Source organism: Xiphophorus hellerii, chromosome 1, assembly GCF_003331165.1.
Source record: "Xiphophorus hellerii strain 12219 chromosome 1, Xiphophorus_hellerii-4.1, whole genome shotgun sequence".
In the NCBI taxonomy this organism is placed as follows: domain Eukaryota; kingdom Metazoa; phylum Chordata; class Actinopteri; order Cyprinodontiformes; family Poeciliidae; genus Xiphophorus; species Xiphophorus hellerii.
Window position 1 is genome coordinate 5,520,622 of NC_045672.1, and position 24,749 is coordinate 5,545,370.

Here is a 24,749-nt window from a genome sequence, read left to right on the forward strand (position 1 = left end):
ACAAGCCGACAGACTAACACAACAACAACAACAAAAAAAAGTTTTTTAATAAGCCCGCAGCCTGGCATTGTCCCCGCGGTACCAGGGCCACACGGTCCCCAAGGGGACCGACTGTCCTTTGTCTGGACTTCTTTTTTCTTTCTTTTTAGCTTCTCCTCACAAAGCGACTCAAACTTTCAGCTTTGGTTTAATAGCACAAACTTGAAGTTTCTTGGTCTGGATGTAGAGAAGTTTTACAGTGATTAGACGGATGTGCGCTTCGTTTAATCCCCGCAGAAACATGTCATTTTATTCCATTCGGACATGCAAATAAATATATATATTTATTTCTTTATATATCAATAAATTCACAAAATCTATGCTTGTGCGGAGTTTTCTTTTCATCACGAACTGAAGTCAAACGTATTAAGATGACGAAGGAGAGAAACTCGCTCTTTTTAGGCGCCCTTGAGATGCCGGAGCACAAAGTTCATCTCTTTAAAAAAAACAAAAAAAAAACAACGTTGCGCAGAAATACGAGACAGAAAAAAAAAGAGTTACGAACCCAGAAAAGAGCGGCACAGCTTCATGTTTGCGCTCTTCTTCTTCTTCCTCCTCCTCTGAGTCTCTTCTGTCCCGCAGCCACCGCACAGAGTCCCGCAGGCAAGTTTAACTTCAGAGCGACAAAGTTTGAAGAACTTTACCGACCCCCCCGCGCCCCATCTCCCACCCCCCACAAAAAACCCGGAGTTCAGCCGGTCCACGGGGGGCGGGGCTACGCGCCTGATTGACGCTGAGGGAAACAGCCAATGGGAAGAGGAGCTGGAGCCAATCCAGAGCTCCCAGTGTCAGCTTTCAACAACAATAACGGTGAGCTCTCCAACAAAGAGCATCTGCTGCGACCCGAACTTCTCCCGGTCCGAGCCGCAGTCTGAAAACTCTGTCTGCCACCTTATCCTCCACACCTGATTGGACCAAAACAACCAAACAAACTCCAAGAACACTTCCTGAACATTAGAACACATGCACCTGATGGCGCGTGGAGTTTGTTTTTTTTTTTACTGGGAGGACTGGTGGACGTGTGCAGGTCGCTGTGGGAACACAAAGGGCGACTTCCAGGAAGGTTTTCCCCCGCTAGTGGAGGCCTATTGACGGTGTCGGAGTCTGGGACGGACAGACACGTCCTCCCTCCCCACAGCAGATGGTCTGCCAGATAATGAGCTCTCCCATTGCTAGCTCCCATTATCCCCCTCATAACTCCCCCTCCCACAATACTCATTTTTTCCAAGATGGCATAAAGGGGGTTAAAGCAGCTACAACACACTCTCCGTTTCGTGTTATCCGAGAAATTATTGCTTTGTAGCTGTTTGTTCTGGTTGGCTTTGTGTCACCAAGCAGCTCAGCTGCTACCAGCTGAAGGATCTTTTTAAGGAGCTAAAATGTGAGTTACTCTGTAGATGTTTCACACAACAAAACTAATCTGATTTCTATTCACCTTTGAATATGTTGCGCTTCAAAAAGAATAACCCAAAAGCTAAACAGAAACCAGCCGCCCTTCAGGTGAAATCAGTTCAAAGTCTAAACTCGTGTTTTCCAACCCAGTGCCGCGCGAAACTTTTGAAACCATCTGTTTCTTTACATTGGACTCACAAGCAGCCAGAGATTCGTCTGATCTGTTAAGTTGGCATGACAGACTCTCTGCTAAAAGCGACCTCTCTCCATCTCTACCTGAAATCCCCATTTTCCTTCTTTCCAACATGTGGCTGGAAGGTTTTTAGAATCAACTTAAGAAACGGGAACAAAATGTGTCTTGGTGGCAGGAGCCTAAAGATCCTGTCGAAAACAGACTCTTTGATACAAGCTGACTCAAAACTTTGCGGCCCTTTACGTCACAATGATCATAAATGATTTATTGGTAAGACTTGAGTCTATTACAAAAGAAAAAACAACAACAAAAAAATACAAGATTCATAAAAAGCTAAAATAAATAAGCAGATTTTAAAAAAAAACAACTGCTGAGGGACTCTGCATGGTGTAAAACCTTCCAGATATTATGCTCTTCTAACTTAAAGTCATCACATCCTTGTTATCGTGACAGATTGTTTCATAAAGCTGAAGAAAGGAAGATAAAACCCAAACAAGGCCACGTTAAATGCTAAAGTCTTTTTCCGTTTGTGCTGTTAAGATTATTTTCTTGATATGTACATTTCGATTAAGTCTTTGCATTGTCCTTCTTCTCCGCTGTGTTTTAAGAAAACAAAACTTCCCGGTGCATAACGTTCTACAAACCTTCTGTCAGTAAAAAGCCAAAGATCTCGTTGTTGACTGAATTTTTTTAAAGTAGAAGAATTCTTACGATATTTGAAGAGTTTAAACTACGCCAAACTTGTGTTCACTGACACACGTTTTACATACATAAATATTACTATATAAATATTACTAAAGCCAGCGGTATTCATTTCATTTTAAGTATCAATTGGTTTTGTGCATAAAAAGTGAAAGCAGCACGGTTTAAAAGATTCAGGATGAGCTTTAATGAAGCTTGATCTCTTCAAAGCTTTATGAGGTATAAGGAAGATGTTTCCTACGAAGCAGCAGATGAGCGTAAGAAGACGCGTCTGCAGGTGGACAAGGTCAGATGTCACAAAGGTTGAGTTAAGTTCACGAGGAAGAAGAAAATAAAAGGTTCTGACCTTCTGCTTGCAGAACTCTGACCTAAATATCACAGACAACCTCTGCAAAGGCCTGGAATGAGCTTTGCTCTTTCGCTGCCATTTTCCCAGAGCTGGGAGCGTCTGGGACCCTCAGAGCGTATCTCCTCACCCCTGAGGGTGAAATTACTTTGGCAAATAAATAAACCTTTCAAATTATTTTTCTCTTACAGCCAGGTTGTACCAGTGACAAAGTAAAGTCGCTTTCAGAGAAGTGAAGTTCCAACCTGAGAAAGCATGAATCTGTCCCTGTTTCAGCACCACACCACATCATCTCCCTGAGTCTGCCCCCCCTGTCTGTGGTTGGCCAACTTTAAAAAAAACTGCAAACTTACAGACAGAACGAGATTAGATTTTGGCTCTGACCACCGTCGCCGCTGCCGTCCTTAGACTCACGGAACAACAAACCTTCAGTCGGCGAACTCCAAGAGGCCTGAACAAAGCGCCTCAGTGTGGCACATCAGGGGTGAGAAAACAGCATATGGTCATGTTAATGAAGGACGGCGTCTTTAACCCAGGACTTAAGCCTGAACTCTCACCGCTCAACAGACTCTGCTAAAACCCAAATAGTCCTTCAGGCTCACATTGAGACAATCAGTTTTGATTTGGGAACAACTCATCTGACTGTAGTCTGTCTGACGGCTTCAAAATATGAACAAAAGAAAGGAACCAATATCACTTTCTAAAAATGAAAGTTTTTTCCCCCCCATTATTATGACTTGCTATAAAGTATAAAACACCATCCATCCATCTATCCATCCATTTTCTGTTCACCCTTGTCCCTGGGAGGCCTGCCGGTGTCTGTCTCCAGCTACGTTCCGGGCGAGAGGCGGGGTTCACCCTGGACAGGTCGCCAGTCTGTCGCAAAGTATAAAACACCCAGAATTTAAAAAAAAAACCCTAAACTTTCTGTCTTCTTTATGCTATTATATGATACATAAAGTTAATAAACTACATAGGAAGTCCAATAAGTTTCTACTCAAACTGAATAATTGTGTGTTGTTTAAAATAAACGTAAATAATACATGAATAATAGATCATCTTAATATGTAATAATGACGCATTTGATTCAAAAAGGTGAGTTCAGAGCACCTTACAAAAATAGAACCAATGGAGAAATGGTGGGTCATGCTGATCGGTCAGAGTGAAAGCGCTTGTGGCGTCGCTGCATTATTGTTTTCTGAACTACAAGGAAAAGAAATTCAACTGGTGATGGGGCATAACAATGCCGACGGAGAAAAAGAAATACCAAAAGTTACGATTCAAAATTAATTAAGCGAAGAAACTGTGATTTTAGTTGTCGCATGAGGAAATGAAAAGGAGACATTTTAAATACATCAGGCATGTCTTTAGGCAGCTCAGTTTCAGTGGCTGCACTGTCGGTGTTTCACATATAAGAGACGTTTTCCTGTCAGTCACAGGGCTGCGGGAGGAGCCGAGAGGTCAGGGGTCAGCTGTCTGAGTTTTCATTTCTGAAAGAAAAACAACAAACCATGTTGAGATCTGAAGTTATTTTCATTTCATCAAATATCAAACAGGAAAAACCTTCAAAAAGCTCGGCTTCATAGTTCAGCTGTCTCTTTGTGGATATCTGAAAATGTGAAATACTGCGGCTTTTATAAGGTTTACAGACAGAATATATAGCAGTGGTAATTCTGCTGGTAAAAACGTTGATCATATAGTTTTTGTCCAAAACTTTTATTTCTGGACCAAAGCAAAACAAAATTATTCAAAACTGATGAATTTAAAATATATCCAGTTAAAATTAATCAAAAATTTTTTCAAATAGAAAAAATAGAATCAATTTACTGTAACTATAAGGTCAACATGTTTTCAGGCTGTGGGAGGAAGCAGGAGTACCCAGAAAGAACTTAGACATCAGAGTCTCATTAAATCTCCTAATCAGTAACAAATACAGCTGCATTAGTGGATCTTTACTTATATATCTAAGAAAACAAAAACTAATTCCCTAATTATGGGTCCATCTAACTGACATGCTGTTATTTTGGTCTGGCAGGTTTACACACGCCCACTCCCCGTCTTCAGCTCAGTACAAAGAAAAGAGTGACAGAGGGACACAAATCTGGAATGAATTCACAGCTGATTAAAGTCACTTTCTGAGTTTGTGGATAAAGAAGGTGTCACTGCTGAGGAGCACACACACATATAGAAGAACTGGAGGCAAATGAACAGAAATTAATGCACAAACAGATTCTCCTCTTCTTCTGTCTTCTCTCCCCCCCACTGGAACTTTTTTTTCCTGCGCAGCAAGCAGCTGAGCTGAGCCTCCAGCTGTCCGGCAGACAGTGAGGACAAACCCGGTTCAAACACGCCAGGAAAAAGGGAAGCGGGACCTTGTTGGTAACATGTCCCACGTGACATTATCTGTCTTCAACTTCATTATGTTTATTCAAAAGTTCCCTCCTGTATGAGTCGTTATCCGACATCTGGAGCTTTATTTCTGCTTGAAGTGACAAAGAGAATAAAGCTTCTCGCGTCTCTTCCGCCGTCAGCTGCTTTTCTTTGGGCCGCAGACAGGAAGCCAGCGGCTTTATTCGCGTGCCGACGTTTGGCAGCAGGGTCCTGCTCCCGGCCTCATGATAACAACCAGGATCATAATGCGACGACTTTATTGTTCCGCGCTCCCTCCCTCTCCATCTCGTCCACTTTCACACCCCCGACCTCGCTCGCTCTTTCTCTCTAACATCCATGGCGGCGTGATCATACCCATATCTGTCAACTCCCATTAGACACGGATAAGTGCATCATCCACGAGCCGACACACAGACGGGATTTGTGGAAAAGCACTTTAAACTTCTGTCCGATGTACAGTACCACACGACAATTCTGGATCCAGTCCTCGTTTCTTCGCACTTTCCCTCCAGGCCCACGTTAAAACAAATGCGTGATTGGCTGCTCACCGCCGTTTACCTGACCATTTTCAGAGGAAATGCATTTCAAATGTTTGTTCAAGAAGCAACTTAATGCTAAAATACGACTCATTCGGCCTGTAAAAAAAGGCATTAAGTCTTTGCAGGTGTACACAGACCCGATTGCACAGAACCCATTTTAAATAAAGTTTTCCATTTCTTTTACTGTAAAAAAAAAAAAAAAACACAACAAAAAAATGTTTTAATGATGCACAGGTTTCCAGGGACTGTTCATACAATTGCCTTTTTCCGCTACTGCCGACTCAGCGCGGCTCTATTAGGTTCTAAGGGTTTTCTACCAGTAACTAGGAATGCACCGATCCACTTTTTTCAATTCCAATATTGATAAAGATATCAATATTAGTATCAACAACAGAGCTAACTGTGCAGCCCCTAATTTTATTAATCTAATTTACAAACTCATTTTCACAACTGGATGGTCTGGAAATTACAGCTGAAAAGGTTTCTTTAAAGAGATCAATAATACAATAAAACAAAAGAAAACCCTTAATTCTTTACACCTACAGTGATGCAATCAATGACATCATGACCCTATGCAAACAGGAAGTGCCATCCTCTGGTATGAGCAGAATGTGTGTGATGTGTTGGAACCATCAGCAGACCCTGTCCGCGCCCGGTTTGTTGCCGGAGTGACAGTCCTGTCTGCTCCCTTGGCTTTGACCCATGTCTGACCCCCCACACCCTCTCCAACGACAGCCCCTCTCCTCTGCTTCCAGCTGTAGGTCACTTCTCTGACGCAGAAGCAAAAAACTTTTCAAAACCACAAGACAAGTGAACACAAAAGCTGTGACAGAAATGTCCAGGTGTGTGTGAGTTGTCGTGCTTGTCTCCGCGTTTCCATGGCACAGAAAGCAATGTTTTGCTGGACATACTGAATTGACCAGCAGTGGATAATCTGATTTTCGCTTCGATGGATGAAAACAGGATCCTTAGTTTCTCGGGTGACACAGTTGCAAAACAAACGTGTCAGTCTAGAGCCAGCTGGAGAAGTGGCTCCTGTTTTTTTTTTTTTTTTTTTTTGGTCAAAGACGAAAGCGGAATTCTACATTTGCTCAAATCTGACATCACTCTATTTTCGTTTACATTTTGTGAAGAAGGAAGTCGTGCTCAGTTTCTTCTTCAGAGGTTTTCATGTTGTTGTTTCTTTCAGTGGTTCTTGGTCCAGCGTCCCCACAGACGAGGAGGGAACCGGTTGCTCAAAGGTTTTGGTTCGTTTGACACAGTGCAGTGTGAAAGAAAGAGAACTGCAGCAGCTGAAAATGTTACAAATGTTACAATCTTGATCCCCAATCAACCCGAGTCTATCTGACTACCAGACCGGTGCACAAAGATGGGACATAGTTCATTTTCTCAACTTTTGTCCAGCTCACTCGCTTGATTAGAAAGTTGGACATCCTTGTGTCTCTTTTGGACGAATCATGTCTATGTGCATGGCGTCTTTTGAAAAACTCTTTGTTTCCAAATAACTCAGCAACACATAAATTTTTCAGTCAATATTTCAGCCTAAATAAAAAGCAAAAGGCATATGGTCCACCCCATGATGTCACCAGCAATTTATAAAAGTGTTGTCCACATCGAAAAAATGTCCGTCCATCCATCATCATACAGTGAGTGATGGTTCCAGCGGTCAACGGCGATGAGAGACGGGGTCACCCTGGGCAAGTTACCAGTCCACCACAGGGCAACAAAGAGACAAATGGGACAAGGAGAATTTAGAGAGACCAGTCAACCAGACAGCCATCTCTTTGGACTGTGGGAGGAAGCCAGAGTACCCAGAGAGAACCCACCATGCACAGGGAGACCATGCAAACTCCATGGAGAGCCTGGGTTGGGATTTGAACCCAGGACCTTTTTGCTGCAAGGCAACAATGCTACCAGCTGATCAACTGTGCAGTCCATCATAAATTATTATTTTAAAAAAAATGTAATCTGGAAACATTGAATTTGTCAACACTGCTTTCATTTTAGATCTGTGCTAATTTTATTGTCCTCTTGTTAAAAATTCCATGGGTCAGCCCCTTCAGGAATTGACCCATGTTCTCCTGGCTCTTTACTTACTTCTGGATCCCATTTGTCTTCTTTGCAGAATTTGCAGATGTTTTTCTTTACAATCAAAGGAGTCAAAGTGAAAGCAAAAGGCCAAAAGACAGAGAAAGTTTGGTCTGGGTGCCAGTTTGGATGATTGTCACCTCTGGAGACTCCTCCCCCCTGCTCATCCAAATGCCCCCCTCCTATTTGCCCCTCCCCCCACCCCCACTCCTCTCCCCGTGCAGAGGAGGGGCTGAGGCGGGGAACGAGGTCATCCCTGCCAAAAGGCATCTCATGGCCTGGTTCCTCTGCCCCGTCACTCGGCCTGTCACTTCCCCTGATCCACACCAACTCTGGAGCTTTTTTTTCTGTCCTTTTTACCGTAATGTGGGGATTCTCATGAGAGCCGAAAAGCCTGCAGCCATGAGACAGCTTCTAGGGGGATGTAAATAAAAGCCCCCAGCCCCCTTCAAACCTCCAATCTTGTCCAGACTAACATCCCAGCAGTTACCCCCCTCCCTGTAGAGGTCCCCTGCCTGACCCCGTGTCATCCTGCAAAGTCACTGACTCAGATTCTTCAAGGCCACCCCTCACTTCCACTCCCCTGTCAGGGCTCCATCCCCCCTTTTACCCAATAACCCCGCCTCACCCCTAACCCCCTTTCTTAGCAGCCTCCATCTTTTAGCTCTTCACCCTCTCTGCCACAGCAGCAGGCCGGGCAAATACGCACCCCGAGCAGCGGTAAATACAGGCAGCCCTTCACAAACAAGGCCTGATTACAATGACAAAGGCCGCCACACTTTAGGGAGGAGCTTGGAGCAATTTGGAGGCTGCGGGGGCCATTGAGCGAGTGGCATACTTAATGGGCTTTGTGCGCCAGAAGAAAAGGGTCTGAGCTTCTGGGCCCAGCTGTCACCGCAGAAAATATCAGACTGACACAGCACCCGACGCTCTCTGGCTTGCTCTCTTTTCTTCTTCTCCCCATCACCCCACCTCTCCCTCTTTCTCTCCCTCTTCTCTTCTCTTTGCACTTTTTTTCTCCAGTTAGTGCGCACAAAAAACTGAAAGCTGGAGAAGGGAGAAAAAAAAAGCTAAATGAGAACTCCCTCTCTTGATCTTGCACACAAGCGAGCAAGTAAACACGGTTCTCTCTCTCTCTCTCTCTCTCTCTCTCTCTCTCTCTCTTTCTCACACACACACACACACACACACACACACACCCACACATATCAAATGCACAGTAGGCTGACTCTGCAGCAATTACTCAAACCCTAAACCCAGAGGGATAAATGACATTATTACATTTCACTACTTAATTACGTATGTGGATAGTTACTAAGCGTTAGCCATCATGCATGCATAATGCAGTAAGATATAGTTTGTTTTGCTTCATAAAGCATCCTTTCATAACCAAATATATGGCAGCGTAAAAACAAATTAGCGCATGAGATGGGTTTTTTTTTAAAAAGTTGCAAATATATGATCGCAGATCCTCACAAAGCAAGAAATGGAAAAAAAAGAAAAAAGAAGAAACATTTAGTGGATTTCCAGCAGTGCCAAACAAGAGTTTATTTTGTGGAAATGATTTTTGCTCCAGTGATAATGGGCTTGGCGCAAAAACAAAGACTTTCAGAGATCCTCTGAAGCAGCGCTCTCTCTCTCTCTCTCTCTCGGTTCCGCTTTTCAGAATCCTCGTATGCAGGGAAGCGCTCACACTCCAGATCCGACTGTATTACACCAGCTCTGTGACTTATGGCACTGTAACCCCGAGCATAACATACACACACACACACACACACACGTACGGAGAAGAAGAAGAAGAAGAATCACACACTGGGGGCGAATGCATAAACACACGCGTGCACGGTCGTACAACGCTGCGTTATTGAAACCCAGCACACAAAGCCAGAGTTGGGTGTTGTTTCACCTAATCTCTTTGATACCACTGTGGTGCTGCTAAGCTCCAGAAAATCAGCTTAGCAGATGTCCTAAAGTGTAGGTGGCTTGTTTCATAAGGCAAGAGAAGATGCACGGAGACGAGGGGAACGAAAGGAGCGTGGGGGCAGGGCAAAAAGATTTGGAACTGCTCCCTGAGTTCAACTCAATCCCCTTTTTACTCCAGTCTGCCAGGCACAGTTGTTAAAGCGAACCAAAAGATGCTTCCCCCCCCTCCCCCGCCCTCCTCCATCTTGATCGTCCCCTGCAGCCTCTCACTTCAGAGCGCTCCCTCTAAATATGCATGTCAGTGTGTGTGTGTGTGTGTGTGTTGTCTTTATTCAGCCAGTGAAGTTGTCTTATTTCTGATAATGACGGTGATAATGACTGTAATGAGGACCTTTTTTTTTTTTTCTTGCACATGCTACTTTCACTTCAAGCTCCAACCTGTCCTCAGATGTCAGCTGATTACATTCACAACCGAAACAAGCTGTCGCCCGCACACTCATGTAAGCCGCATGCATTATCGGCACAAGTGAGACATCTGTATGCAAATGCCATTATGTGGACGGCGATGGGGGCTCGACGTGGGCCGGCGGTGAGTGATGTTGTGATAGTGAAGGAGGGACTGGAGAGGGCTGGCCTATGAAGGAGCAAGCATGTCAACAGTATGGCGTCCTCAATCATTCATTCCTCCTCCGGTTTCAGAGATTGTTGCCATGTTGGTTGATAGTCCAGCAGAATCACATACAGACATTGTTTTTTTCTTATTTCAGCCCGATCAATTAACAAAACCTTTAATCTTCTGAGATATTTCCATGTTAACATAGAAAAGGTCAATGACCTTGTTATTCTGCCTCAGTCAATGTGCTCAGTTCTTCCCCTCAGTGCGAAGGCATATCGTCATTACATTGTTCGATAATTATAGTGTCTCTAGGTGCTTCACTGGGTTGAAGGACTATTAAATACATTCCGATTTTTGTTTGCATATATTGTGAACAAAAAAAATGCCCACAATACATGACACTTTTCACTAAGTATACATTTCTCAAAGTGAAGGATCTCGATTTTGTGTCTCGGTGGACAGAAGAAGGGTTCGCTAATCACAGATTATATTTTCAAGAATCTGTGATCAGTGCAGAATAATTCAGGCCAGGTTTGACTAGCCCAACATGTTTATATGTGGGCTGGTACAATGCATTCTGACCTTGTCTGTTGCAGTTTTCTTTTTAACAACAAAAAAAAAGCTCACAAAAAGCACAACTGAAAAATGTTGGAGGGATAATTTGCTGCGTGTGTAACTAAGTGTTGGTAACCAGTGTGATGAATAGTCTGTAAAAGGCGACTGTATGTCAATCGATCAGGGCAACTCAGTTACTTTTTTCCTCTCCTTCTTCAAAAGAGTCTCAAACAAAAAAAAATCATCAAGATTAAAACACCAACCTTCACACCCAGGACTTACTACAGTGGTTTATGTTTACTTCACCAGATCAAGTCACAATCTAAAAGCAACTGGATGAAGCTTTAGGAGACCAGTTTGGTTATAGGACTACAAATACTCTAGCATTTTAATATGTTGTGGCATGAGCTCTAATTGCTGCTCCCAAAAGGTAAGATAAGATAAGATAAGATAAGGTAATTTTATTTATATAGTACATTTTCAGCAACAAGGCAATTCAAAATGCTTAGTGTGAACTACAGGATGAAGTACCCCATCATTATTTCACCTCAGGACCGATCATAGAACCATCAGGATGTGTCTGCTTTCAGTGGCTGCCTTGTGAAAGGCTGGGGCAGCTCAGAACAGGTGGTCCCAAGTCCTGTCCTCTTTCATCCAGTCAACCTTTATTTAACCAGGATAAAAGTCATTGAGATCAAACATTTCTTTTACAAGAGTGTCCAGACAAAAAAAGAGTGTCCTTGCCTGGGACCTATGAAGATGCCATCCTGCAGCATTTGCCTGCATCCCTGATCCAGCACACCTGAATGAAATTACTGAATTCTCTCACCTGCAGTCATCCAGCTCTGCAGAGGCCATTAATTTGATTCAGGTGTTTTTGGTGACGGGATGCATCTAAAAGTTGCAGAACTCCAAAGGCGTCTAGGGCCCCGTGTCTGCCGTGGCCTAGAGACATATCTGTAATCCATGTTCAGCAAATTCCTTTCATCTCAGCCCAAACCAAGACAATCTTCAAACTCTAGTCTCTGTAAGAAACTTAGCAAACATCCTCATTAGATCCACTTCCCTGGAGGTGCGTAGGATGTTTCCAAGGAGGGCTGTGGGCGCGCAGACTCTACGACAAACCCTTACAGACTGTTACCACTTCATCCTTTTCTTAGCATCTCAGCATCCTTTGTAGTATTTCAGTCAATTGTGAAGAAACTTTTGTTATGATGACATAACATCACTGATTACTATGTTTTATGAATGCAACAAAAGGTACAGAAAAGTTCTGGGTTCAAATTCCGGTCTGAGGTCTTTCTGCTGGGAGTTTGCATTTCCTCCTGGTGCATGCTTGGGTTGCCTCTGGGACTTTCGGGTGACCTGCTCTCTCTGGACTGCCTTTTTAGTTTAAATACTCTTAAAATTAGTGTGCAAAAACACTACTTTAAAATAACGACACAGGAGAGTTTTAAAATGCTTCTCTAACTTCCTGCTGAAGCTGCTGTGCTATGAAAAGCATTTCCTTCTGCTTTTGCCTACACTAAGCTGGGCAAATACAAAATGTAGTTTTCAAACAAAGACGTCCTTCACTGGATGAAAAAACAATTGAAGCCACAGCACCTCAATTCAATTGGTGTCCAGAATTTGACTAGGCCACACTGTGCTGTTTGAGCAATTCAGAAACTAAATCCTATTAACTGCATTTCTCATTCAACATCCCAGGCAGTGATCAGGTTGATAGTGAAAGTGAACCAAAAGCATGGCTGATCAAAGTTAAGATTTAATAAGTTGTGGATACACATGTTCACATAGGCTCGTGATGATTTGGATAGCTTTTGAGCCTTTTTCCTTTAATATATGAAATTATTATTATTAGAAAAATTGTGTTTTTAATTTACTCAAGTTATCTTTGTCAGATGTCAGCATTAAGCATGTCAAAAAAAGGAAAAACAGAAAAAACCTGTAAGGTGGTAATACTTCACTGTCTCAGCATTGCGTTGCTAATGGTGGCTGTAATGCAAACAGGAAGAGGAGATTTATTTCCTCTGGTGTTTGGTCTCTTCTAACTCTACAGCTAACACGCTTCCTACCACTTCATATCCCGCCGCTTTATTTCTGTGTGTAAAGTGTAAAGCTGCTCTTTGCCAGTATATTCTCCATAATGAATATTCTTGAAGACTTTGATCTGAACAAAATAAATCACAGTCCAATGTGGATCAACAAGAAAGAAAACCATTTAGTCAAGATGGGAAGCATAATAATCCATCCTATTTCATAAAAATTTTTTTCTTAAAAAATGTTTGATGATACTAAAGTATCTACATTCAAAACAATGCAAACATTTCTGAACAACTTTACCTTTTAAAAAAAAAATCTCTATTGGAATAGCAAGTCTGTTGTCTGATTGGTGGTCACATCAAATGAATTTGATTAGTGCTTTCCTGTTTACTGCGCTTTGTGTAAAGTGACAAATAAAAGCTGCTCATGAAATTAGTTTTGAAAGCATTCTTACTACTCGCATTGCCTTAATCCAAAAGCTCTTTTCTACATTTCATTTATGGACGGACAAAGGCAGCGCCAAAGACTCAATTCATTTAGAAGCTTTCTAAAATAATTGTATGTTTGGCGCAAAATCTAATGTCTAGTTATTTTCAATACACACACACATATGTGTGTGTGTGTGCACACGCCTGCACCCCCCCCCCCCCCCCCCACACACACACACACACACACACACGCACCCAGGACACAAGATGGTGGGGAAATAAAGTTAAACACTAATAATTTGTCGGGGAACCAGACAGTGCAGTTGGAGCTTCAAAGATCAATGACAGGTTAAAAATGTCCTCTAGATCTGAAGAAGAACAAGCAAAATGACTGAAAAGCTGGAACTGGCAGTGTAGGGTAATGCTGTGGGGTGTTAGTAAAGTGGATCCAGGTGTGCTAAACGTGGGACAGAGAGCAGGTGGCAAACATTGCATGCATCTTATTCTTTGGCAAAGATGTCATGGCCCCGCTCCCCATTGTTTACATTGCACACAATATATGGTAAGCTTCATTGATCTGGCACATTGCACAATGGCCAAATGTTAGCAAATTGGACAAAAATCAGATCCAATCATTTAAAACTTCAACAGAGCCCACGCCTCCAGTAAGCAAACATTTCTTAATAGCCGAGGGTTGAGACACTCTGTACGAAGCAAAGCTGAGAACGAGGAGCAGGTTTCTACCAGGCTATCGCAGGAATTAAACATGGCTGATTATCATGTTGTGGAAAGTAGTCTGAATTTCAACAATCAGCCTAAAATTGTTGTACTCAAAAGCACCCCCAACTGGTGGAAACCTGCCCAAACAGCGATAGGATGGATGGACAAATTCCATCCATCCTAATTGGGGATGAAACTTCTTTTGATACAACTTTCAGTCTTTCACCACTCCACAGTTACCACTAAGGCTCATTAGTACAACAGCCCCGACTGCTTGGAGAAAGCTGTTCTGTTGATGGTCATCAGGGTCCTCTGTCTTAATCCAATTATTCTATTGATTTTGGTGATGTTTGTTTAAGCAGTGCATGTTACAGACACTTCCACTTCCAACAGGATACGTTTCATGACCCACTGACACCTTAAACACACAGACCTGAAGTCAGGCATGCAACTGGAAAATAGTTTCCATGTCACTTCCATAGCTGAAAAAGTAGAAAATTGAGCTTTTACCTCCATAGCTTCTGAAAACATAAAGAAACAGATTATAGAGGAAAATCAGCTTAATGATATGTGTGTGTGCGTGAAGGGGGGGGGGGGGGGGGGTGTTCGTGGGCGTGTGCATGCCTGTGTGTGTGTGTGTGTGTGTGTGTTGTTTTAGAAGACATAATGATTTATCAGAAAACTATTTGTGGAAAAGAAGGGAAAAAAAGGCATGTAGTGAATGTCTTGTGGTGATCCTCTGTGGTTCATAAAACAAAACAAAGTAAATCCCATATTAACACAGTTTCTTAGACGTTAAGCTTCGTCTGTTTACTCTGCACACAGTAATAAAGCCAAACAGAACAAGTATTCAGAGAGAAAAAAAAATCCTTGTGATCTTAATTTGAACTCAACTTAAGTAGGATATCAGGCTTCCGTTCTCATTGCGTTGTAACTTGAAGCTCAAATCGTGAACCATAGCTAAATGCCACGTCGCCTTTTTACTGGGCTTCAAAGAAGATAGTGTATATATTTTTTGTAGACATAAACATTTCGGAAAAACCTCTCGGAAATGGAGTATGAATACATATGATAACTCCCAGCAGTAGCACACCGCTTGCTACTGCAGATGGAGAAGCGACTGTTTACTTGACAGATGGGATCAGAAAAGCATTTTTGAATTGAAAAATAAACTAAAGCTAAAAAAAAGAGGACACAACCCAGCTCCTGCCATGGCTGCTACTTTCATTAATAGGGCAGTGAGCAGTCAGACCATTGAAGAGTGTTGATCATGAGCAACATGGATCAATCAGTAAACTTTAATAACGGCTCTTCCTGAATGTTTACCCAAAAATAATTAGCTGCAGCAGCAACGTGTTTTCATAGCGCCTGAACAAAATGAATATGCAGGTGTACATTTAGCTTAAATTCAAACCATTGTATGAACAGTATTAGTTTGATGTAACTGTTTAAGGCCAGATAAGGTGATGGTGTGAGAAAACTCGCTGTCAATGAACTTATTAATCTACAGTGACCTTTATATCTGTTCCAGATATAAAAGATCTGGAACAGAGAGAGAATGCTGGTCAGAACTGGAGCAGAAGTTGTGTGAACATGGACTCTGTCAGAAATGTAGTTTTGAGTCTCTGGGTAGGATAAATTATTTTAGGTATCTGACCTGTTCCTCTTATAAAACATTCTCCTGACATTCTCGTTCTCACTGCTAGTGGTAGCTCTATGCTATCACTGCCTCCATCTTGGGGGAACATTGTGTCAACACTTGAGCTCACTCTTTGTTTTTTTCTAACATTTCTCAATTTCGAAAAATGGAAATGAATATAACTGTCACAAGCTTCAAGCCCAACACAACTGCTGCAGCTTAGCTTCTTATGCTTCTACATTAGAGGTGGGATTGATCCTAAATATCAATAATATTGACACCAAGTCGGTATCAGTATTGGATCGATACCGATACATTTTCTATCGATACTTTAGTGTCAGGTTGCCTCTTGAAATTTTATTGTATTTTTCTGCTTATTTTTCTACTAGATTTTGTTTTCATTTGCTTTCAAATAATTATTCTTTGCACTTTGATTATTCAGAAAACAATACACCCAAATTTGTTTTGTTCCTGTTTATCATGCAAATATGTTATTAAAGTATTTTTTTGTAGACACCTATAAACCTTTTTCTTAATTCTGTTGACAAAATAATGAAAAAGGAAAAAACTACAAAAACACCCAAAGGTCAGAACTTTGACACTACATATTGGCAATATAATATATGTATATAATAGATTTAGTTCTGGCCCAAAACAAATCCCCCCCCCCCCCCCAAAACAAAATAAAGCAAAGACGCCAAAATAAGTATATAGTGTTAGTTTGAACTCAGGACTCTGTGTCATCCTGGTAATCCAGCCCTGACTCCGTCCCAGTGACAGCAAAGACAGGCAGAGCAACAGAGGTAGGTGGTTGGCAGATTGATGTGTAAATAACTGTCATGTTACTGCTTTTCTATAATATGGCAAAAAATAAAAATAAAAAAATCAATCCTTTAAATATAAAGGGATTGTGTTGACCCAGATCAGAGATTACTTTAATCACTTTGTCACAAATACATTCCCCCTCCTGACCAGGAGATTAACTGAACTCTTCCTTACAGGAGTAATTTCCTGCCAGGGTGAGGGTAAAGAAAATGACTGACAGGATTTAAAGACTCCATCAACAATTTGTAGTGTTTGATTTATTAATATTTGATTGAATATTAGCTGCTGAACAATGGGGGAAAGAACAACCAGAGGTAACTAAGTGAAAATGACTTTATAGTAAATCTTTAAAATGAGAATTGTATGACTTGTTGAACAGGAAAACTGTTTTTCAAATCTTTAGTATTTTTTCCCACTCTGAGCAGGCAATCTTTGAAAGGAGTGTGTGGGGAAGGTGTTGTATAGCTGCTAATTAAACTCACCTTCTCTTTATGTTTTCCTTGTTTCTCAGTTAATCGGTTTGTTTTACTGTTTGATTAAGAAAGAAAACTGTATTAGCTTAAACAATGTGTATTATGACCCTGTGTGACAAAAGCATAGAAACTGTTTTGAATATACAAACCGTGGGTGTCTGCTTTACTTTCATTTGGATGACTCCTTGAATAGCTTGGCAGCACTTTATAGCAACAATGCGCTTATAGAAATTTAAAATTGAAATTATTATTAACGTTTTATCAATTCTCGCCAAGAGGATTTCCATTTTTGCTACTTTTTTTTTGTTATTTTCCAGATTTGTATGCATTTTCTTGACTGTGGTATAAACAAGTCATTTTATAGCCTTTACTACAGTTTGCTTTTTTTTTGGTCACATTTAAATGTTTCAGATCATATAACAAGCTCTCACATTAGTGAAAGATAACTTCAATAAGCAGTTTTCATAAGAATTCATTTCATAAAGGAAAACATATCCAAACTAACCTGTGTGATCAATACATAACATAGATTAACATAACACACGATACAGATTTACAGCGGGTAGAATACGGACCCTGGGAAGAAAAGAGGGGGAAACTGAAGGACAGGGATCAAAATAAAAAGAAAGAAAAGAAAACATAATATTGGAATGGAAGAACATGAGGAAGGGAGAAAGGAAGGAAGGCCACAAAGAAAGGAAGGAATAACTTTAAAAGGAAAGAAAAAAAATCCAAACTAGAGGAAGAAAGGGAAGAAAGAAGGACACAGAAAAGCAAAAAAAAACCAAAAAAAAACTGTGTGGCTGAAAAGACCAGAAGAAAAGTCAACATTTTTTGTTTGAAATTGAGATGTAATAATAGAATAGAATAGAAAAGAGAAGTTACTCCATCCAAGGTGTTAATATTAGATGAAATATTACAACACTGCATCTTAGAAGGTCAAAGACTGAAAGATAATTATTAAATGTTCTTGTAATAATTTGGGCTTCATGACAAACAGGACAGGTTTGGATTTCTAAACTACGACCGTACAGGTTTAGTTAGAGGTGACCCAAATCTGACCCTCCATAGGTTTCTATGTGGCCCTCTTGGCCCTAGAGAAAGACATACAATGTTTAGATATTTTATCAATTAAATCAAAACAGTTTTTTTTTTCTGTATACTGCCAAATGACATCAAAGAGGTGCAATACTATTTGATTTTAATAAGTACTCATCGAATGTAGAAACAAAAAGTTTGCTGATGGGAAGATTTGTCAAAACATTCTGTCACAACCGGTCCTTTGAGGATAGTTGTGATCTTGGAGTGGCCCAAAATGAAAATGAGTTTGACCTAAATGATGTGGATTTGATGAGAAAATGCTTAGTTGAGTAATTAGAGCTTGACTCTGATTTGCGGTGAAAAGCGTGAGACCTGAATTGGGCTTGGACATCCCTAGACAGAACAAAAGAAAGCAGAGGAGGACAGAGGGAGATATGAAAGGCAGGAAGGAAGATATTATATCTATAATTTCAGTATGGTTTAGTTAGTTTTACAAACACATCATGTAGTTCCAGTTAGTGTTTATATTTATTTCAGATAACAAAAATGTCTTCTCCATTTCAATTTTCGTCATTTTCTTCCTTTTGGATAACCTCGCTCTGCCACCTCTACCCACAACACGGTGGAGGCAAAACGGCTAAGCAGAAAACGGTGCATTAGGTACAATTTCAACACATACAGTGTTAGCAACACTGAACGGCTCATGTATGCTACAACGGCCAGCAACGGTGGCTCATGAAGTCCAATCAGACGTACATTTCCTGAAGTTGGTTCAGATTGAGATCTGTATTTACGCCACCAGAAGCGAACCATACCGGATTTTGCTCGGAAGTGGGCAGACACCGTCTCGGAAAGCGGGTCTGGATCCAGTTGTTTGGTCCACACCAGGATTCGCTTGAGTGTTTTCACACCTGCACAAAAAGGGACGGCCCAACGGGGGAAACCGAACCGGTCCGTTTGAAGCAGACCAAATGTGTCGGGAGTGAATACACAAAAATTTGCGAAACTCCAAATAAAAACTAGAATCCCAGATCTGGGGAAACGCAGGCCAGCAGCAGAGATAAGGAACGCTTTGACTCCATCTACATTCACACACATCCTGCCTCTCCGTGAGGCTGATGGGTAATTGAGGCAGTCACAACACAGATCGGGATGCAGTGTCATGCTGGGTTCATGGTCTGGCTTCCTGCCCCGGCCCTCTGGCAGCGTGCTGCGACACACACACACACACACACACACACCCCCACACAGAACACTTGCTCGCTGCGCCTGTGCACTCAGAGACATGTGAAGAATTCACACTCACACACACTCATTACCAACATATATAAACGCTAACAGGCTGTCGTTATGTGATTGTGCACGGTAGCCCAGACTGATGGAGACGGAGACGAAGGGCGCTGGGAGGCACCACCTGGGGCAGATCATCCATTTACCCTGATGAAGCTGAAAAACGTCCTGAAGAGACAGAAGAACCCAAAGTGTCTCATTTAATAAGAGGCTGATTGACGGTGTTACTGCCTGCTCACCTGATGCTGCTCCAACTTTTCATTTTCTCCCTAAACAGCAGTGTTTACATCGAACGCTGACACCATGTGAGTTTGTTACAAAGTCAGACAAAAATAGGAGTCACACTTCAAAACGCTGCAGTAATCAGATGGCATCAAACTACTTGTTCTAGGCGTCTCTGTAAAAAGTTCTGATACAGTCAGGACTCCGGGTTGTTTTACACCCTTTACAAACATGCAAAACAGAGTTTGTTTTTTTAGGAGAGAAAAAATACGTTCATGTCCAAAAGTTTACACAGCCATGCTAAAACGAGAAGAGAAGAACAGAGTGAGGTTTTAGGACTTTCCCCACTTTTAGTGTGGCGTTTATTCCATACAACTCGACCGAAACACAAACGACTGAGTCAGTAGGAAAAAAGGTTCAATAACCTGGTTGCATAGGTGTACTAATGCTTTGTTGGAGCACCTTTTGATTCATTTTCATATCATCAGCTCGGTAATATTCGGTTACTCTGCCATCCAAAAGTTCTCCAAACCGATCAGATGGTGAGGAAACATCTGGTCCAGTCCATTCCAGGTGACCTACAAACAAACTAGAGTTTGGACCAAACAGAGCCGATGTGAATTCACCCAAACACCTGCACAGGTCTTGCTGACATGGATTTTAATTAGTCAACCCCAGTAACTTGGTATGACTATGTTGTTTTTTTTTACTAGTAAAAAAAAGCTGAGAAAGTGTGTGGAGCATCCAATCACTTAAGAAGTGATTCTGTCAGCAGGAAGACGATGTGCTGTATCTGGTCCTGGGTCATGTCTTCCTGATGAAACCCTGCTTTCTCTCTGTCAGGTTTGAAAATGTTAACTAGAGAAACGGGAACAAATTGTGTGTTTGTGACAGACCGGGTCGACGTGACACTGGTCCAGCCACTGAGTCTAGCCTTTCTGAAGGGTCCGTAAATCAGACATCAGCGACTTGACAAACAGAAAGCACACGATGCCTGGCTTGAGACTGGCTGAAAAACCAGCCAAAGTCTGATGGAAAAGAAATATTAATCAGGACCACTGGAAAATGCAGCAGTCTGGATCCTTGGAAACAACTTTTTAAGAGAGATGATAAACAGTTCAACACCTCTCCACTCTAAACTCCTTCTCTTTCTTTCTTTTCTTGCCTATATGTCCCTCCTTTTGTCTAATATCCCCTATATTCACCTTTCTCTCCTCCAAGCCTTATATTCCTCCTCCTTCCTGATCTCACTCTCTGCCATCCTCTTCTCTTCTCTTTCTTCCTGTTTGTCAGACCTGAGGCAAACACGGCTTGGCCCTCAGCATGCTCCTCTTCACCACGCTCGCTTCCTCTCCATCCCTCGTTTCTGGCCGCCCTCCAGTTTAAACAGAAGGCTGTGCTGGGGGAGAGATTGGGGGAATGGGGAAGGAGAGGGAGGCCAGTTGCTTGTGTGAGTGCTGCATGATTCATGCTGCCCTGTAATGAAGCTGGGCCGGTCTTTTAAGTGTTTGGTGTGTAATGGAGTTTCAGGGACAGGCCTATCATTTTCTCCTAATAGTGCTTTCTCCGCCGCACGCCGTGACCCCTCTCTCCACGCCCCCCCAGCCCCACACACCCCCTTCGCCGCCGCAGTAACTGCACATTACCCCGGCGCGGGCACACACACACACCAACAGACACACGCAGCGATTACCGACAGCTGCGGGAGTTTCTGAGCAGCAAAAGTGGCCAATTTTCTCTCCCTTCCATTTAAACAACAAACAGGGCGGTGTGTTAAAATGGGCAAAGGGAAGAGAGAAGGGAAATTGGGCTGATAAGGGTTATTGTAAATCAGAGGAGACCGAGTAAGCAGCAGTGTGCCGAAACTTGTGATTTCAATATTTTTGAGGGATTCTCACGACGAACGAGTCTGAAGAATTAACATCAGTTCAGTTCAGCCTCTTTAAAATGTAAATCTAAAGGCGAGTGTGTTTATCTGCCATTTATGCTCAAAACCAAACCAAAGAAAAAACATTAAATTGACATTCACCAATGGGAGTCTGCTCTCTGTGAAGTTAAATTTGCATGAAAACTTAAGATTAAAAGTGGTTGAATAAGAAATGGAGTCAATAGCTGGTCTTCATATGGGCTCATCTGACAGGAGCTGGAGTCTGTGGTGTGTGTGTGTGGGTGTGTGTGTGCGTGTGTGTGTGTAAAGACCAGTTTTACCAGAGCAGATTGTGCAGTGTGTGCACAGACCAGACCTGAGATTACTGAACAGATTGCACAGCTGGCACGCAGCCCTCTCTTCACACACAAACACCACACACACACACATACACTAATGCAGAATGGGAAAAACAAATATTGACAAAGTATTGATCTTGGCTGTTTTGGCTCTTATTGACAAGACACTAATGCCATGAATCTCATTCCGCTCCACGCGTTAATTCGCTACCGGTCAGGTTTTCTGGTTTGGGAACAAGAACTTTAGATGTTAAAAGGAGCAAAAGCTGCATAAACCGACATCATGATTATATTGTAATTTTTGTGAACACCCTCTCTTTCTTTTTTATGTTCCGTGCAGCAGTGATCATCATCACTTTCGTGGTTCTCAAAGCTTTCAGAAGGTCCTTCAACAATTTTCTTTAGACTTTGCACTCCACTGATTTTTAGTTCAGCGCCTCACAATTGGAAAGGTTCTGATTTGAATTACTTATCCAGTTAAGAAAACATCAGACACTCACTCAGGCTGTAAATTCCTTCTTGGCTAAGGGGATGAGGCAGTGTAGAGTCTACATGCAACTAGGATCCATTTTCATATTTGATCTTTGACCTTTTTACCATCAGCATGTCACCAAGACCTTATTATTTAAGTCTATAACATATAATCAGGAAATGGCTTCGTGGCTTTAGCTGTCTATGTGTGATTTTTTTGATGATCTATCAAAGCATATAAAGGCTACACCTCTGAGCTGAGTGGCTCCACCTTTCACCAGTGAGGAAAGGAAAACAAGAGAAGAAGAAAAGTTGGCTTCCTGTTTTCCTAACCATGGAACACCTGCCGCTTCACACCGTGCCATCGCTGACGTGCGGATCTTTGCTCAGTTGTTGCCAGTGTGCACGGACGGGCTCGTCTGTGTGTTCGTGTGTGTCATGTCTTTGCTTTCCCCCAGTGCTGACATACAGGGAGTTTTCTTTAAGAGTTGAACAATTAAATAGAGACAAAGCCAGGGAGGGAGCACCTGCCGAGGCCTTTGTGTTCCTCAATATGTGACACCACTGACAGTGAGTGCACAACCCCCCACTCTAAACGCACTGAGCAGATCTGCAGATATGCAGAACGACACACACACACACTATATCTATATATATAGTTATTTTAGATGTGATCTATGAAAAAAATCCTGAATAAGTCAATTTTCGTGTGAATAATTTGGTCCAGTAACCAGGTGAATCTGTGGACATTGGACCAATTGCTAGCCAAACACGTTTACAGAAACGGAAAACTGGTTTAGTGTAGCACCACCATCGTAAGGTGAAGGTGATCTAGATGAGCCGATGAAACCCAACATATGTGATGTTAAAGTGGCTTGTTTGTCCCAAAGTGGCATCAACACAAATGGTCTAAATTAGCCTTAGCAGATGCCATTATTGACACCGGCCATTTGTGGGTCCAGAAGCCCTGGATTGTCAAGTCTCTAAAAATTTAATGAAGTCACAGAGTGTGAGCAAGTAGTTTATGACCCAGCAAAGGAGGCAAAATTAAGAGGCTGGAAGCTAAAGACATAAACTCAGTAAGAAAATACCCCTGCCGACTTGATTGAATAAGCTTAGCTCTCAACACAAATTTGGAAAAATATGCGGTCCACTGTAACATCGATCAACAAGGTTCCCTACTGTGAACAATATTTTTTTTTTCCTTGTTTTTTGTCCTTTTTTCTGTAAATGTTTTCATTGTTAGGTTGTTCTTTGTTGTTGCCTGCCTGTTTTTATATTAAAATTACAAAAATATATATTTTTATTTAAAAAAAAACACCCCTGCTAACTGATTGACTGATGTGAAATGAGATGGTCAGCAGAGTACTCAGACTGTTGTGTATATCAAGAAGACGGTCCAGGGAAAGAAACTGAACAGTTTAAACAGTTTGTGTCCAGGATGTGTGGGGTGTGCAGAGATGTCAATTGTCTTAAATGGGGAGAGAAGAACTAATTTGCATTGAAGGCTCGGTTGGGTTTGCATTGCATTGAATTTGCATTGAAGCCTTGTAATGTAATGGTGAAATCCTAGCAGTTACTGGTCTGGATTATTCATATCAGACTTTCTCAGTTACTGGTCCTCAAAGCAATATTCCACTGCCAGTAAAATCTAATATATTAAAAAAAAATGCCACAGAAAGAGACTGAAGGTAAAAAAAAAACAGTCTTCTTTTTCATTTACAATGCAGAATTTCCATCACCGCTGTTTTCCTGAACTGAAAAAGCGAAGGACCTCTGGAGAGATGGAACTTTTAATAAACGAATACTTGGAAGCCTGCTCATTTGCTGATTAGGCTTTTTTAAATCATTCGCTGCGTTTAGTGAACGCTCAGCAGTACATTCAGCCAACACAACATTTCAGGCCAAGAGGCTGCTTTTTTTATTATAATTTTTTTTTTAAGCAGACAGGTTTCTAAGATACAACACAATATAAAATTAACAGCTGATCAAAAACACTGGTCAAAACCACAGTGTGATATTTTATACTTGAGAAAATGTACAGTATTTAATTTAATTCACAGTGTTTGTCACCAGACTTTCGTAGTTTTGTTTTCTTCGAAACAGTTTTTATGTAAATCACTAAGAAAGCTTCACTTTTTGTAAACACTGTCCTGCATCTCAGACGTTTGCCCAGTCGCTGGTTTTATTGATCCGCATTCAAAATCAGAGTACGCTCTGTAAGAAGAAAAAAAAAAAAATGGCAAAGAGAAGCAAAAAAGAAAACATCAGTGAGATCCTCTCCCCCTCCGTCATCGTTTAATGCTTCATGCGTGTCTCTGCAGAGGGTTTCATTTATCTCACTGTAGGTGAGTTTTAACACATAGCAAGGTGATAAAGTTTTACGGCTGATTGGAACTGTTAGTCATGAAGGTGAGGCAGCGCTCATGTGAAACATATAAATGGAGATAGTCTCTTTTCCCCAACATGTTCTTTACAGTGACCCCCCTCCACCAGCACTCCAACAGCCAAGGCCGTACAAATGGCTGTATATTAGGAAGATCAACATTTTTTTTTTAAAAAGGGCTTTCTTCATGTGTTGCTCACT

The 24,749-nt window shown here is 41.7% G+C and overlaps 1 protein-coding gene across 2 annotated transcripts in view; it reads right to left on the bottom strand.

The window, feature by feature from the left end:
* myt1b (myelin transcription factor 1b) overlaps positions 1 to 24,749 on the bottom strand; it is a 146,301-nt gene that overhangs the window by 63,731 nt on the left and 57,821 nt on the right. Inside the window, exon 1 of one of the 2 annotated variants that reach the window (XM_032569543.1) lies at positions 545 to 614. The exons of the other annotated variant lie outside the window; for it this stretch is intronic. Within the exon in view, the coding sequence (XP_032425434.1) occupies positions 545 to 569 (25 nt within the window). The 5' untranslated portion in view covers positions 570 to 614. Of the gene's footprint in view, positions 1 to 544; positions 615 to 24,749 lie in introns of those variants that run through there. 2 annotated transcript variants of the gene reach the window in all.